This window comes from Mesoplodon bidens (genome assembly GCF_964165515.1).
Source record: "Mesoplodon bidens genome assembly, chromosome: 11".
Classification (NCBI taxonomy): Eukaryota; Metazoa; Chordata; class Mammalia; order Artiodactyla; family Ziphiidae; genus Mesoplodon; species Mesoplodon bidens.
In genome coordinates, this window is record NC_138167.1 from 64,771,046 (window position 1) to 64,786,390 (window position 15,345).

General features: G+C 53.7%; 1 protein-coding gene across 1 annotated transcript; it reads left to right on the plus strand.

The window, feature by feature from the left end:
* Positions 1–6,876: 6,876 nt before the first annotated feature.
* PMM1 (phosphomannomutase 1) lies at positions 6,877–15,034 on the plus strand. The gene is made up of 8 exons (XM_081249734.1): positions 6,877–7,024; positions 9,135–9,252; positions 10,392–10,468; positions 10,603–10,694; positions 10,890–10,989; positions 13,130–13,205; positions 14,016–14,131; positions 14,501–15,034. Exons 1-8 carry the CDS (start codon positions 6,938–6,940, stop codon positions 14,621–14,623), a joined length of 789 nt encoding a protein of 262 aa, XP_081105860.1. The 5' UTR covers positions 6,877–6,937; the 3' UTR covers positions 14,624–15,034.
* The last annotated feature ends 311 nt before the right edge of the window (positions 15,035–15,345 follow it).

The following is a 15,345-nucleotide window of genomic DNA, read 5'->3' on the forward strand; positions in this document are numbered from 1 at the left end:
ATAGATTTAGAAGATGTAAGGAACCAATAAAAATACAAAGATGAGAGAAAAAAGTCACCTAAAATTCCATCATCCTAAGATATGTTAACATTTTGTGAACATCCTTGCAGACGTATCTGTGGATTCAAAGGCACACATGCTAGACATGCCTTGTTGTACCTGGCTTTGATCCCTTGACACGTGGTAGAGATCTGTATGGCCCCAGCAAGGTGGAGGAGAACCATGGAGGAGGGGGTGGGAGGGCTGACGGGATGGACAGAGGAAGTCCTAAGGAGAAGTTATTCCAGCAAAGTTCCCCAAAGCCTGAGGGAGCTTTAGATAGGAGTAAGATGCTCATCACAGATGTGTGCTTGGAGGTGGGCCCTGCTCTGGGGTGGGATGATAGTGTAAGAGGATTCCTGCCCAGGCTGGCAGGTTGGACCATGAGACCCATGTCTCCTTACGCTCTCATGGGAACCCTGGCCTGAGAGGGCAGGCAAAGAATCTAGTAGGGGTCTGGCACATCCCTGAATGTGAGCTCTTGACCATAAAGCCTGGCTGTTTTGGAAGGGGACAGAGGTTCCGGGACTGGTCCTGGTCCACAAGTTTGCCTGGGAGCCCAGAGTCCCCTGCAGAGATCTCTGTCCTACCTTTTCACCAGCTAGAGAGCCCAGCGAAGTCAAGCTGCAGTGAGGGAGATGGACACCAGGTGGCGCTGTGGACCCAGGCGGCCCAGCCCACTGCCAAACTCGGCAAGTCTTGGGTGTCCCAGGTCACCTGAGCGTGCCCTGCTCCCCACACATCTCAACTTCTCCGTGACGCCCCCTAGAGTCCACGGGGCAACAGCCAAGCTCCCTGTGCTCATGGATCAAGGCTCTCCTCAAACTTGTCCCCAGACCTCTCCAACCCGCACTCCCTGCTACATATGTGGGTGCCTATCATGGCAGGCAGGCAGTTTCCACCTCCAGCCTTGGTTTACCTCACCTGTCCTCAGAGCAACCCCTTAGCGCTAAAGCGGCACCAGCGTTTCCTCTACAGAACCTTCCTGACCTCTCCCTAGCCCAGGGTCGACCTCTCGCCACCCAGTAGGTGCCTCCCAGCACACTCTCCCCAGCTGGGGCTCTCCAAGAGCAGGGCCTGCCTCTGATTACCTGAGTGCCCAGCACAGAGCAGGCTTCTCTGAGTGAACCAATCCACCAGTTCAGTCCTGGTAGGGCTGACATTTCAGGGGAGGGCAGATCATAAAAACCCTGAACTTGGACACAGACCAACCTGGATGGAGCCTCTGCCTCAGAGACCTTGATCAAAGCCATCCCTTCTCTGGGCCTGTTTCTGCATCTGGCAGTTTCTGGATCAGATAGCCTTAAAGGCCCCTTCCAGGGAGACTCTGCCCCGCCAGCCTCATCCCCCAAGTGAAGTTTGAAAGGTGAGGAGTGACTTGCCCAAGTTCTCACAGTCCTGGGGCTGAGTTCTGATCTGCAGAGGTCACTAACACCAGGTTTTGGGGGGGCTGCTGCCCCTGCCCCCCAGCCCCAGGTGGGGCAGTGCCATCCCTGTCCCCACTGTCTTTGGCTAAGGGAGCCCCAAGGGGGCCTATGACAACCCAGCAACAGCCTCCACCCCTCCACAAACACCACCTTTGAGCATGTGCCCTTCAGCGTAAGTTCAATGGACTTATTTATTGTGAAAACAGTGTAAGCACTGCTGGCATTTTGAAAAATGGAGAAAAAAACAGCCCACATCCACAGTCTCTCCAACTTCCCACTGCCCCTGAACCGAGATGGAATTAAAACCAGCAACCAGCCCTAACCTGTTCTTTGCAAGAGCCTCTTTAAGCACTTCTCCTTCCCCGCACCCCTCGTCTTCCTGACAGCTCAGAGAGGCTGGCAGTGGTGGCCCCATTTATAAATGTGAAACAGGCTCAGAGTGGGAGGCACCTGTCCAAGGTCACCTGGCTGTGGAGGGGCAGCCCTAGGAACTGTCGGTCTGACTCTACCCCCACTATACCGAAGCTGCCCCTGGGGCTGGGACTGCATACCCTCAGAAGGCCACACTCCAGGTAGGGAAAAAGCGGGTCAACACCTCCTATATTCATTCACTCAGCAACATGTGGACACTTGGCCTTCTACCAACAGCCAGGGTCAGGGAAAAGTGTGGGCTTTGGGGGAACAGAACTGAATGAGAATCCTGGCTCTGCTGTGACTCTGAGAGAACCACTTCATATCTCTGGTGTCAGTACCTACCTCTGGAAACTGACTGTACAGTGTAAGGGTACTCACCTCAGAGGGTTCTTAACAAAAGTAAGTGAAACGCGCCAGGGAAGAGCTACACTGCCCAAAGCAAACACAGAGTCACTAACCTCCAAACCTCAGCCACTGTCTGACCCAGAGGAGCCAAGAGTCTTCCTTTCTGATCAGGATTCTGCCAGGCTGGGGTCTCAGGCCCCCTGCTTTCAGGCCTGGCTTCCTTTGGTGCTCTGGAAACATCCTTCTGGACAGACCTCCCAGTCCCAGTTCCCCAGTCCTGCCCCTCCCTCTCCCTGGGGCCTCCCTGAGCACCAGCTGCCAGGGATGAGCCTCCCTCTTAAAGGGACACACTGATGGCCATAAGGACTACCCCACCTGGTCTTCCTGAGTCTGTGCCTCAGGGCAATTCACTCGTCCCCCTCGGAGTTTCAGAGGCCTCATCTGTGAAATGGGTTGTGGTGAAAATCCAGGGTGAGACTGTGAAAGGTACTTGTAAGGAAACCAGTTCACTACAGGTCTAAGGCACTGGCGTGCTACCGTCACGGAGCTTGTCTTTGTTTGTCTTTGGAAAGGCGGATGGCACCCTAGGAGGAAAAAACCTGCCCTGCCCTGTGGGCCCCACCCTACATCTTCCAGATCCCAGAACCAGGGGTGGGACCCAGGTATCTGCACTTACCCAGTTCCCTAGGAATTCTTTTTTTTTTTTTTTTTACAACTTTATTGGAGTATAATTGCTTTACAATGGCATGTTGGTTTCTGCTTTATAACAAAGTGAATCAGTTATACATATACATATGTTCCCATATCTCTTCCCTCTTGCGTCTCCCTCCCTCCCACCCTCCCTATTCCACCCCTCTAGGTGGTCACAAAGCCTAGGAATTCTTAAGCAAAGGAACAGGTATTTACTGTGAGATATCAGAGATTAATCTAGGCAGTTGCAGCCCCACCAACAGGCTCTAGATGAGGTGGACCCTGGGAGGGGTCTTGGGCCCTGCCAGCACTCAAGAGTCATAGAAACCAGATCTAGATGGAACAGGAGGTGCAGGAAAAAGAGTTCAGTCTTCCCTCCCATGGAGATGGTTCCATTTGCTATCTGCATCCTACAGAAAACAAAAGCTTCTTGAGGGCAGGGTTCTTGTTTTGTTCCCTACAGTGTTCCTGGGACCCAGAACACAGTGTCTGGCACAACAATCGTTTAATGACTGAACCAAACTGTCACAGGGCCTGGAAAGAAAGACAGATTTTTCCTTTTGCCTCTCCAGCATGGCTCCTGAGCTGGACAGTTATTCATCCTGTCCTTAAAATTTTTTTCTTGATATTTTGTTCATCATCTAATTTTGATTTTATAAAGAATTACATTAAAATGCTATTTGTTGTAAATCAACTATACTTCAATAATTTTTTAAAATTCTATTTGTTTTGGTTACTGAGCTTTTTGGTGCCCTCTTAAATTTTGTGCCTGCGGAAAGTACCTCACTCAGGTGCTCCGTGCAGTGCATCCCTTTCCTTTTTCTGCACCAAGTGGAGACAGTAACATCTAGAGATGCTGTCAGAGTGAATGAAGGTATGTGATCAAGTGTCCAGTATGGGGGCTGGCACATAGTAAGGGATCAATAAATATCAGTTATTACTATGTCAACTAAAGAAAAACACACAACCTAAAAACTGCGAGTTATGTTTTATTTGGGGAACTTACTGAGGCCTATAGATGGGGAGACAGCCTCTCAGATAGCTCTGAGGACCTGCTCCAAAGAGGTAAGGGAGGTGCCAGGATATATAGGAGTTGTTTGCTGGAAGAAACATCAAAAGATTATTGCTGGGGCTTCCCTGGTGGCGCAGTGGTTGAGAGTCCGCCTGCTGATGCAGGGGACACGGGTTCGTGCCCCGGTCCGGGAAGATCCCACATGCCGCGGAGCGGCTGGGCCCGTGAGCCATGGCCGCTGAGCCTGCGCGTCCGGAGCCTGTGCTCCGCAACGGGAGAGGCCACAGCAGTGAGAAGCCCGCGTACCGGGGGGGGGGGGGGGGGGGGGGGGGGGGGAGATTGTTGTTAATCACAAAAACAGACATCTCAGTTATTTTAGTGCTTTTCTATATGTGGGAAGATGAAAGAGTCTGGGCTCATTGAAATCATTCCCTAGATATGCATCTTTATTATCTAGGGCCAGTCTCCAAAGTACATAATGCTTCCTGTTTTCCTCCATCCCTGAATTCCCCTCAGGGCCCACCATGGTGTGAGGCGTGGGGGCATCTGCAGTGGCTGATGGCTTGATCTTTCTAGAACTGAAATGGCAGTCAACATTCTTCGTTTATTGGAATGACAGGCAACAGTCACTGTCCACAGGTGGAGATTACATCCCCATTTGTATAGATAAAGAAACAGGCCCAGCAAAGGAAGGTGACCTGTGCAAGTCCCTATGGTTATCAGGGACCTCACTGTGGTTCTCCTGACTTTGCCTCCAGTTATCTCCTCAAGGTACAGAAGCTACCAAGACAGAAAAACAAACAGGCCTATCAAAAGTACTGTGCACATCAGTGCCACTCATAGATGTGTGGAGTGTGTGTATGACCAAAACTGCCAGAGTTGATCACAGGCATCAGGGCAAAGACGGTGGATGTAGCAAAAACACCTGCCTACCCAGACATGCTGGCAAGCTGGAGGGCAACCCACACAAATACAGAGGGGAGTGGAGGTGGGCCTTAGGCTCTGGCTTCTGGAGGAAGAAATAGAGAATCTTAGAGAAGACAAGCTGCGGCTAATACATTTCCAAGGGGGGAAAGGACTTTGAAATTTGCCATAATACCAGTATCCAGAGACAGTCTGCTCCTTTTCCATTAGAAAAATGGGATTATGCTTTTTCCATGTTAAATATTCTACAACACAGATTTTCAAGGCTTCACAGCAATTCATCTTACTAATGGATCGATCATAATTAATTTAACCAATCCCCAATTCTTTTCCTTTTCTTATTTTCTAAAAGTTGAGGACTTCCCTGGTGGCGCAGTGGTTAAGAATCCGCCTGCCAATGTAGGGGACACGGGTTCTGAGCCCTGGTCCGGGAAGATCCCACATGCCGTGGAGCAACTAAGCCCGTGCACCACAACTACTGAGCCTGCGTTCTAGAGCCCGTGGGGCACAACTACTGAGCCCGTGAGCCACAACTACTGAAGCCCATGCACCTAGAGCCCATGCTCCACAACAAGAGAAGCCACCACAATGAGAAGCCCGCACACTGCAATGAAGGGTAGCCCCTGCTTGCCACAACTAGAGAAAGCCCGCGCACAGCAACGAAGACCCAATGCAGACAAATTAATTAATTAATTATTTTAAAAGTTGAATTGCTGGCTCAAAGGGTCTGCACATTTTTAAGGCTGTTGACATGAAATAGCCGTTTAATTAGTAACAGTATCAAGCACATCTATACAAATTCTTCTTTGGAGAGGGCCTGCTATGTGGGCTTTTTTATATTTATTATTTCTTTTCATGCGTAAAGCAACCCTACAAAGTAGGTGGTGTTCTTCCCATTTTACAGATGGGGACACAAAGCCTCAGAGAGATGAAGTGACTTGTCCAAAGTCACATGGTTGGGGAAGCTGGGAAGACACCTAGAACTGACTCCAAAGTCAACGTGATGGTTAAGTAGTTGTGAATAGAGAGGTGTCCAGAAAGGCTTCTTTTTTTTAATGAATTTATTTGTTTATTTATTTTTGGCTGCGTTGGGTCTTCCTTGCTGTGCGCGGGCTTTCTCTAGTTGGGGAGAGCGGGGCTACTCTTCCTTGCAGTGCGTGGGCTTCTCATTGCGGTGGCTTCTCTTCTTGCAGAGCACGGGCTCTAGGCGCATGGGCTTCAGTAGTTGTGGCGCAAGGGCTCAGTATTTGTGGTGCAAGGGCTTAGTTGCTCCGCGGCTTGTGGGATCTTCCTGGACTAGGTCTCTAACCCATATCCTCTGCATTGGCAGGTGGATTCTTTTTTTTTTTTTTTTTTTGGCAAGAGTATTCTTAATCACTGCACCACCAGGGAAGTCCCAGGAAGGTTTCTTAAAGGAAGTAAACCGTTAGCTGCGCTTCATGTGGTGGACAGAATGACAGCGGGAGGAGTAAGAGTCGGGGCAGGCCATTTGGCAAAGTCCAGAGCCTTGAGATAAGGCCATCAGGAGATTTCTTAAAGCTCAAGATTTCTAGGTCAAAGGCATTAGCAGGGAGGCGGTAAGTCCTAGAGCGATTGATGGCCGCTGAGACAGTTGACGGTGAGTTCCGCCCTCCCCCCGGGGACTAGGCACTGAGAGCTCGAGACCCCGCCCCAGTCCAACCACTTCTCGGTCAGCAGCAATCGGACTCATCTAGCCAAGGGCCAATTCTGACCCCGCCCCTCCCTTCCGGGTTCTATCCCTCGCTTCCGGTCCCAGGCCCACGCCCCGCCTCCCTCTGGTTTGGAACAATCCGACGGAACCTGCTGGGCTCTGCTCCTCCCTATGCCGCGCCCCTTCTCCGTCTGGTGCATTCAGAATTATCCTCTCGTGTCAGCTCAGGCCCCGCCCCTGCCCCGTCCGTGCCACCCCCTGCCTCCGAGATCAAGCCCTGACCACGCCCCTTCTTCGTTTGGCGAGGTCGGGCTGGCCTGCTGGCCCCGCCCCTCCCAGGCCCCGCCCCGTCTAGACTCTTCCCAAAACTGCCGCCGCCTCCTTCGACTCAGCTGGGCGCCGGCAGCTGCACCCATGGCGGTCACCGCGGAGGGCGCCCGCAGGAAGGAGCGCGTCCTCTGCCTGTTTGACGTGGACGGCACCCTCACGCCCGCTCGCCAGGTAGGGCCCCGAAGTTCAGAAGCTCCCGTCGGGAGTGTCACGCGCACACCCGGAGGCCGAATGTGTGGCCTGCAGCGGCGTGACCCCAGACCCCCCGGGACCGTGTGTGGGATGCGGCAACACCCGGCCCCTGACACCCCCGGGCCTTCTGTTGGGAGTGATGGGAACCCGTTTCCCCACGTCAGAGCCCGCGAGCGTCCGCGCCCACGTTCTGCTCGGGAGCGAGAGGAGTGGGTCGGATTCTGGAGGGAGGAAGCTGCGAGCAGGGGCCTAGTCTCCTCCCCACCTTACCAGGCCTGGCTCCGGGGCGCCCCCGCCTCCCCAGCCGTGGTTCCCACCCCATTTCAGCCCTAGGACGCACCGGTAGCGCGAAGCTGGAGTCTGAACCTAGGGTTCCATACAAGGCTCAGCGCATCCAAGCGTTAGGTCCCCATCGGTGGGGGACAAGGGAGTCTCGGAGCCATCCCACCTGACCTTTGCAAGATTGGGCCTGCGTTTAGTTTCTCAAACCCGTCCCCTACTTTCCCTCCCTTCCGTCCCCATCCCCCTCCTCTCCGAGGGAAGGATGGCGGGCTTCTGTACCATACAGGCTGTTTTGGGGCTCCTTCCACCTGGAGATGGGGGCGATGGCTAGTCTGGTCCCATGGGGATGTTGTGGTACAGGGTGAGTGGGAGTGCAGTTTTCCTTCTAAAAACATTTCAGTGGGTTGTTGATGCTCCAACCTCTGCTCCACACACTGTTTTTCTCCCTTTGGATCTCACTCAGGATGAACCCCCAGACCCACCCTCACCAGCTGGGTGCATGGATAAGCAGGCCTCTTTCTTGCCCTCCAGTCTGGGTCCACCAGAACCTACTGAAGGATCTCTAAAGCAGGGAGCCAGCAGGTCTAGGTTGCAGGGCAGAGGCTGATAGGAACCCAGGTCTTGGCCTCCCCTCCCCTATGTGAGGGCCCTGGGGGCACAGGCAGCAATCAGGCCACCTGGCCTTCCAGCAGCTCCCAGGGTCCTCAGGGCTGGGAGGAAGACGACAGTGGAGGGAGGATAGCAGAGTCTAGGAACAGCCCCTACACCTCCCTCTGACCCTTAGCTCCCCTAACCTAATAGCCTAAACAAGAACAGAGTGTCAATGCTGTCCACCCACCTGGATCTGTCCCTAGCACTTTTTAAAAGTTAATTTTTAATTGTACACGTATTTACGAAGACATTCTCTTGTAAAGAATGGAAACATAACAGAGGAGGGTAAAGTCCCCTCTGACTAGTCAGGATCCCAGGCCCAGCCCCATCCCCAAAGCTCTAAGGTTTTTTGTGTGCGTTTGTTTTTAGTAAGTGGCATCATACTGTGTGTGCCTTTCTGCAACTTGCTTTTGACAATTAACAGCATGTCTTGGGGCTCTCTCATGTTGGAAGCACAGCCCTGCTTTATTCTGTGTAACCACAGTATAGAATTTCAGAGCAGGTGTGTGCCATGCTCCAATTGACTAGCTAATTTGCAGTTTTTCACTGTTATAAACCATCCCAATGAACATCCATATACACCTGGGCAATTCTGGGTGACAGGGTATTTGCATTTAAAGTTTTAATAGATTTTGCCAAATTACCCTCCAAAGTGACTGTACCAGTTTACACTCTCACCAGCAACATATGAGAGTGCCTGTTTCCCCTATGTCCACCCTAGATATTGTCAGCTTTGAATATCTGAATGTTTGAAAACATGGATTATAACTCATTAGTTTACATTTCCTTAGTGGGGAATCTTTTCAAGTGATTAGTCACTAGCTAATTGTTAATTCATTTCCAAGCACTATCTCATTTAATCCTTAACAGTGACGTGGCTGCTACTCCACATGGTGGTTTTTATGATCCCCATTTCATAGATGGGACAACTAAGGCAAAGAAAGGCAAAGCCATTTGCTCAGGTCATCCTGGTATTGAGGGACTTGAGCCAGAGTTTGAACCCAAGTGCATCTAATGTGGAGACGTGGGTTCTGAACCTTGACCTGCCTCAGATCTAGGTGGAACATGGGCTCCCGGGATTCTGAGCACTGAGTAATGTCTAAGTGGAGGTCCCAGACGTGCTGACAGAATGCTGTGCTTCCCTGCCCCGCTGCAGAAAATCGACCCTGAGGTGGCTGCCTTCCTGCAGAAGCTGCGAAGAAGGGTGCAGATCGGTGTGGTGGGCGGCTCTGACTACTCTAAGATTGCTGAGCAGCTGGGAGAGGGGGATGAAGGTAAGAGGAGCAACCGGAGCCCATTCCACATTCGGGGTGGGGGTGGAGGGAGTGGGGAGTTCGTGAGATCCCCGGAGCAATGTGCCTTCAAAGACCCAGTCCTGCTTCTGTGGGGCAAAGGAAGCAGAGTGAACAGCCAGGTGTTTCCTTCAGTGATTCAGCAAACATTTGGTGAGCACCTACTGTGTGCCCGGTACTGTGCTGGCACTGTGTTTCTCAGCAGAGAAACAGCAGGGAGCAAAGCAGACAGAATCCTGACCTTACATAGTTTATGTTCTCAGTTCTCCCTGCTGAGTCTTGATTTCCTCATCTTTAAAATGGGCCTAATCAGTAATGGCTACCATTTGTTCAAAATGACCTTGTATTAACTTCTTTTCATTTAATCCTCACAACCGTGCTTTAGGGTGGGTATGATTACTCCATTTAACAGAGGAGGATTCTGAAGTCACCCAGGAAGTTGTGTGGACCCAGAGCCCCTTTTCTCAGCTGAGTTCCCGGTTTCAGCTCAGTTGAGGCAAATGCCTCCAGTTCCTCAAACCAGAGACTTCCTTGACTTTTCCCTTTTCCCCTCCTCCTCGTTTATTCCATCAGCAAGTCCAAAATGTCTCCCTGTGTCCACGTCTCCATCTCCATCCCCCACCATAGTCCAGGTGGTCACCTCCCACCTGACCCTGCAGCAGCCTCCTGGCTGTGCTCCAGCCACTTCTTGTGGCAGTCAGAGCCGAAAACTCCCCTTGCAGCCGGCCTTGATAGCACAGTGATGGAAGTTGTAAAACGAAAGGCAAGTCCCCATACAGAGGGGCTGTGAGAGCACAGAGCGGAAATGATGTCCTCTGCCAGGAAGTCCTGGAGGGCTTCCAGAGGAGGGAGCTGGATCTTGGAGAAGAAGTGAAGGGGGAGGGCATCCCAGGCAGAAGGAGCTGCATGAGCGAAGGCCCAGAGCGAAGCACACTGGCTTGTGTGCTTGTTCGGAAAAAACCAAGTTGCAGAAGGCAAGGAGGCTGGAAAAGCAGGTTGTGGATAGAACAAGTGAGCTTTGAATGCCAGACCAAGGGGTGTGGGTTTCATCTCTCTGCTGGGCTCTGGGTACCTGGTCTCACGCTCTTTCTCCCCCCCCTGGCCTCTACATGGCCCTGAAGTCATTGAGAAGTTTGATTATGTGTTTGCTGAGAATGGGACGGTGCAGTATAAGCATGGACGACTGCTCTCCAAGCAGGTCAGTGCCCCGCTTCCCTGGGGCCTTAGGACCCCTTTCCACAGTGGAACATCCCCTTGGTGGCTTCTGTCCTGGGCGGGGGCGGGGAGCAGCGCTGTGCCCACCACACTCAGAGCCCTGTGTCCCTTGCCCAGACAATCCAGAACCACCTGGGGGAGGAACTCCTGCAGGACTTGATCAACTTCTGCCTCCGCTACATGGCCCTGCTCAGACTGCCCAAGAAGCGGTGAGGTCCCACCCAGCCTGTGTCCTGCCCCTCCTGGGCCTGAGCGAGGAAAGGGGCGGGTCTCTCAGATGGGCCCTGACTTGCCTGTGGGTGGATTCTTGTCCCCCCTGATGTCCAGGTGGGGCTGGATTTGAATTCAGTGCCCTTTTCCTTCTCTCTGGCTCTCCGCCCTCCCACCCGCCCCCTCCCCACCAGTGGAACCTTCATCGAGTTCCGGAACGGCATGCTGAACATCTCGCCCATTGGCCGGAGCTGCACCCTGGAGGAGCGAATCGAGTTCTCCGAATTGGACAAGGTGCCACCAACTGTGCAACCTTAGGCTATAGGACCTCAGTCACTCAGCCTCTCTGAGCCTTTATTTTCTCATCATTGAAAAGGATTGGGGGGTGGATGGGCGTTCTGATTCAACCAGTACCCTTTTAGATACCTACCATGCGCCATGGTTGTAGGCACTTCTGCGTCTTTCCAGTACTGCTGGCTTCCCTCCCTTGGTGACCAGCACCACCAGCCACCTACTTACCTTAGCAACACCTAGGGCATCATTTCCACCTGCCCACCCCCATCAAGTCCAGAAGTAATGTCTAGGATTTCAGCCTTCAGAGTTGGTCTCAGATCCTTTCACCTATGTGTGTGCCTCCACCCCCTGCCATAAAGCCCTGCCAGTCATTCTCCAGCAATGCCATTGAGAAGCTTCTGAAGCACATCTCTCTGCCCCCATCCAGTCCCTGCTTACAGTCCTTCCATGGGTCAGTTTGCCAATGGGACAATGTCCCAGCTGCCTCCGGTGGTGTCCTGAGCCCCGAGGGGTCTACCTGGCTCAGGGCTCCCTCTTCAGCCTTCTCCCTGTGCCTCTGTTCTTGGAACACACCAAGGACCCTGTCGCCTTTGGATGTGCTACCCCCGCTAATCCTTGACCTGCATTTTGCTCATCATCCCCACCATGTACCCCCTCCCTTTCAGGGATGGAGCCAGTCCACCAAGCCTTTTGACGCCTGCCCATCTCTGTCCTTCCCACTGACCTGTCCTTCTGCTCTCCCCCTGCTCTCTCTGCTCCGGCCATGTCCTCCTTGCTGATTCTAGAGATAGCAGACAGTTTTCCTACTTCAGGGCTGTGCCTTCTCACCTCCTTCACATCCGCTCAAGTGTCACCTTCTCAGTGTCACCTTCCCCGAGCATTACACGAAACATTGCACCCCCTTGTACCTGCTGATCTTCTCTTCCGTTTTATTTCTTCCCAAACAGCCATCACCACCCTCTAATCCACTGTATCACCTATTTTTAAATCTTGGTTATTGTCTGTCTCCCCAGCTGAAGCTGTAAGCTCCTTAAGGGCTGGGGTTTCTGTGGCTGTTCACTGCTGGATCCACCAGGCCCAGCACATGCCTGACAGAAGTGCTTGAGAAATACTTTCTGAATGAATGAAATAGATGATATTATACCCATGTTATGAATGAGGAAACTGAGGCTCAGAGAGAGGAAGTGGCTTGCCCAAGGTCACATAGAGAATTAGTTGCAGCCCAAAGATTTGAACTTGGGCCTCCGCCTGCTGCCCTCTGATGTTTCCCTGAGGCTGGGTGGGACTTGCAATGATGTCCTAGCTCATCCCCATTCCCACCCTGTGCCCCAAGGCTTCGGGTAGGCAATGCCCGCAAGCATGGAGACTTTTCTTATAGAGTGGTTAAGACTGACCACTGGCCGAGAACCTCCTCCCACGCACATATTGAGAGGCGGCCCTTTCTCAGGCCACCTGGGGTTCTAATCCCAGTGCCACCTCCTACTTGCCCAGTTACCTGGAAAAGTGGCTTCACTACTATGTGCCTCTGTTTTCTCATCCGTAAAGTGGGGATAATCACAGTTCCCATCTCATGAGCTGTGATGAGACAGGACACACTGACTCTTCCCACAGCCCCCAGGGTCTTCTCTTGTCTTTTGGGTCTTGTTTTGCACTCTTCTGATATTGGAGAGGGAGGTGAACCTTCTGATCTCCTGTGTACCCTTCACCAGTGCAGATCTAGTATAAATGCTTTACTCTCCTTCAGCCCTGCGGACTGGGCAGAGCTGACAGGGCTGAGTCCTGCCCTGAGGTGGACACTGTGACTTGGGACTCAGACTGTCCCATCCCTTCAGCCTTCCTCCTCGAGCCTCTGCTCCAAGGCCTCCTTCAGGATACCCCGCCCGTACCCCACTCCAGGATATGGCACTGAGTTCAGTTACAGGCCTTTGGGATTCAGGCCCTGGCTCTGCCACTGAGGCTGGGTGACCTTGAACAAGGCATAGCCCCTCTCTGAGCCTCAGTTTCCTCATCTGTAAAGTGGGCGGGTGGGGCATGATATCCACCTGGAAGACTCAGTGAGCTCACATGCATTGTGTACCCAGCCCAGGGCCTGGCCCACAGCAGCCCTCTGAACCTCAGTCTGCTCTCTCCCCTTCTGCAGAAGGAGAAGATCCGGGAGAAGTTTGTGGAAGCCCTGAAAACAGAGTTTGCCGGCAAAGGACTGAGGTTCTCCCGAGGTACGTCAACCCCTTGGAGAGCCTGAAAGGTCTGGTACGTGAGCCTACCCCAGGGCCTCACTCCCAAGGCCAGGCTGCACCCCCCAGCATCTTTAGAAACCCCTCCCAGCTCTCTGGGCACAGCAAGGGCAAGCTGAGCCAAAACAGGCAGGAACTCCAGCCCCCGAGGCTTCCCCACCTAAACCCAGGCAACCTACACCTCCCACCCAGTTGCTCAGGTCAAAAACCAAAGGTCTCCCACCACCACCTCCCGCTACAGTCCGTCCCCTACAGTGGCCAGAGGGATCCTTACGGAAAAACAGACCCTGTCATACCCCTGCTTAGAGCCCTTCAGAGGCTCCTTCTCACTCCTCATGAAACCCAGGCCCCCTCCCTGCACCCCAGGGCCCACACGCCTGTGCCGCTGCCCTTTCCCAGCTTTCTGTGTCACTGGGACACTCCACGCCCTTTCCTGCCTTGGGGATTGTATCATTCCCTGGCAGCTGCCACTCTGGCTCAGGTCTTGGACAGCTTCTTGGACAGCTCTCCCCTGATCACACCGTCTGGGGAGCTTCCCTCCCCCACGCCCTGCCCCCTTCATTGACTTACATGATCTGAAAGGTGGTCTGGCCACTTACCACCCATTTCTCCCACCTGGATCATAACTCCTGTGAGAATCCTGAGTCTGTCCATGCCCTGTGCCTGGTGCTCAGTAGGCACTCTAGGGTTGTTGAATGAATGAATGAATGAACGAAGGGCCTTGCCCAAGGTCCCCTCTGCTAGCTGCCCCTCTGCTAGCCTCATCTGCCACCCTCACTCCCACCCCTACAGGAGGCATGATCAGTTTTGACGTCTTCCCTGAGGGCTGGGACAAGCGCTACTGCCTGGACAGCCTGGACCAGGACTGCTTCGACACCATCCACTTCTTTGGGAATGAGACCAGCCCCGTAAGTGTGGCTCAGGCTCAGCCCAGGTCCCCCCACCCCAAGTCACCTCCAGATCGAGGCCAGAACACGGGGTGACAGAACAGACCTCCTGGGAAACTCCCAGAGAACAGTGCTCACCAGCCCCATTACACAGATTGGAAGGCTGGGGCCCAGAGCTGGCTGGACACTTGCCCCATGTCACACAGCAAGATCTGATGGAGGAGGTGGGCCTTCTGACGGTTCTGAGGCAGCAGGAGGAGGGGCAGCTGTGTAGGAGCCGGTGTGGGGAGGGGACCCCGTGCCAGAGTGGGTGTTGGGCTCCAAACCTGGGAACCTCCTCCAGGCACCACGTGCGTACATATGCCTTCACTGCCCTTCCTCTGTGTGCAGGGTGGGAACGACTTTGAGATCTACACAGACCCCCGGACTGTTGGCCACAGTGTGGTGTCCCCGCAGGACACGGTGCAGCGATGCCGTGAGATCTTTTTCCCAGAGACAGCCCATGAGGCGTGACCAGGGCCCACACCTGCCCCTTGGGACTTCCAGAGAGCTCTGCCCAGGCCTAAGACAGCCCCTGGCCCTGGTGTTGGGGGGCGCCAGGGCCCCTCCTCTGGCCCAGGACACCTGCCTCATGTTACCTGCCGAAGGCCCACCTCAGTGGGCCCAGGGCCTGTGTGGACAGCCACCCCCCGCTGGTCAGCTCTTGGTGGGCCTGACTCCCGTCCTCCAGCCCGATGGCCCTGGCTGCAGCTGCTGCTCGTACTTCTGGACAGAACAGGTTTCTGTCTATGCGGGAAGTGTGTGCGAGTGTTGGTACGAGATAGAGCCCGCGCTGCTTCCCTGCCCTAGATGGGGCACGGAGCAGTGGGGAAGGTGCATACTTGTGAGAACTTTGTCTCACAGATACTAAACATCGTGGAACGAGGTGTGGAGTCTGAATGGCTATTTGGCCCCAGTCACAGACGCTGTTACAGCCCTGCCTTTGCAGATGCGAAAACAGGCACAGATGGCAGGGACTTGCCCCAGGTCACACAGGGAATCTGATGCAGTCGAGGAGGGTGGGCCATTGAAGCCCCAAACAAGGGCTGTTTGGGGTGTCCTCCCCCAGCCCCTTCCCCTGGGACCCAGACAGACAGGCAGCTGTGGGCCAAGCTGAGTCACAGTTGAGGGTTTATTGCCAGTGTGAGGAAGGGTGGGGGAGTCCAGGTGGCTGGGGGTCTAAGGAGGTCGGACTG

Bases quoted from the DNA above. Each gene is read 5' to 3' on its own strand.
- PMM1 (XM_081249734.1), top strand. From the start codon at position 6,938: ATGGCGGTCACCGCGGAGGGCGCCCGCAGGAAGGAGCGCGTCCTCTGC. The intron at 7,025-9,134 runs GTAGGGCCCCGA...GCCCCGCTGCAG, and splicing joins CCCTCACGCCCGCTCGCCAG to AAAATCGACCCTGAGGTGGC. The intron at 9,253-10,391 runs GTAAGAGGAGCA...ATGGCCCTGAAG, and splicing joins GCTGGGAGAGGGGGATGAAG to TCATTGAGAAGTTTGATTAT.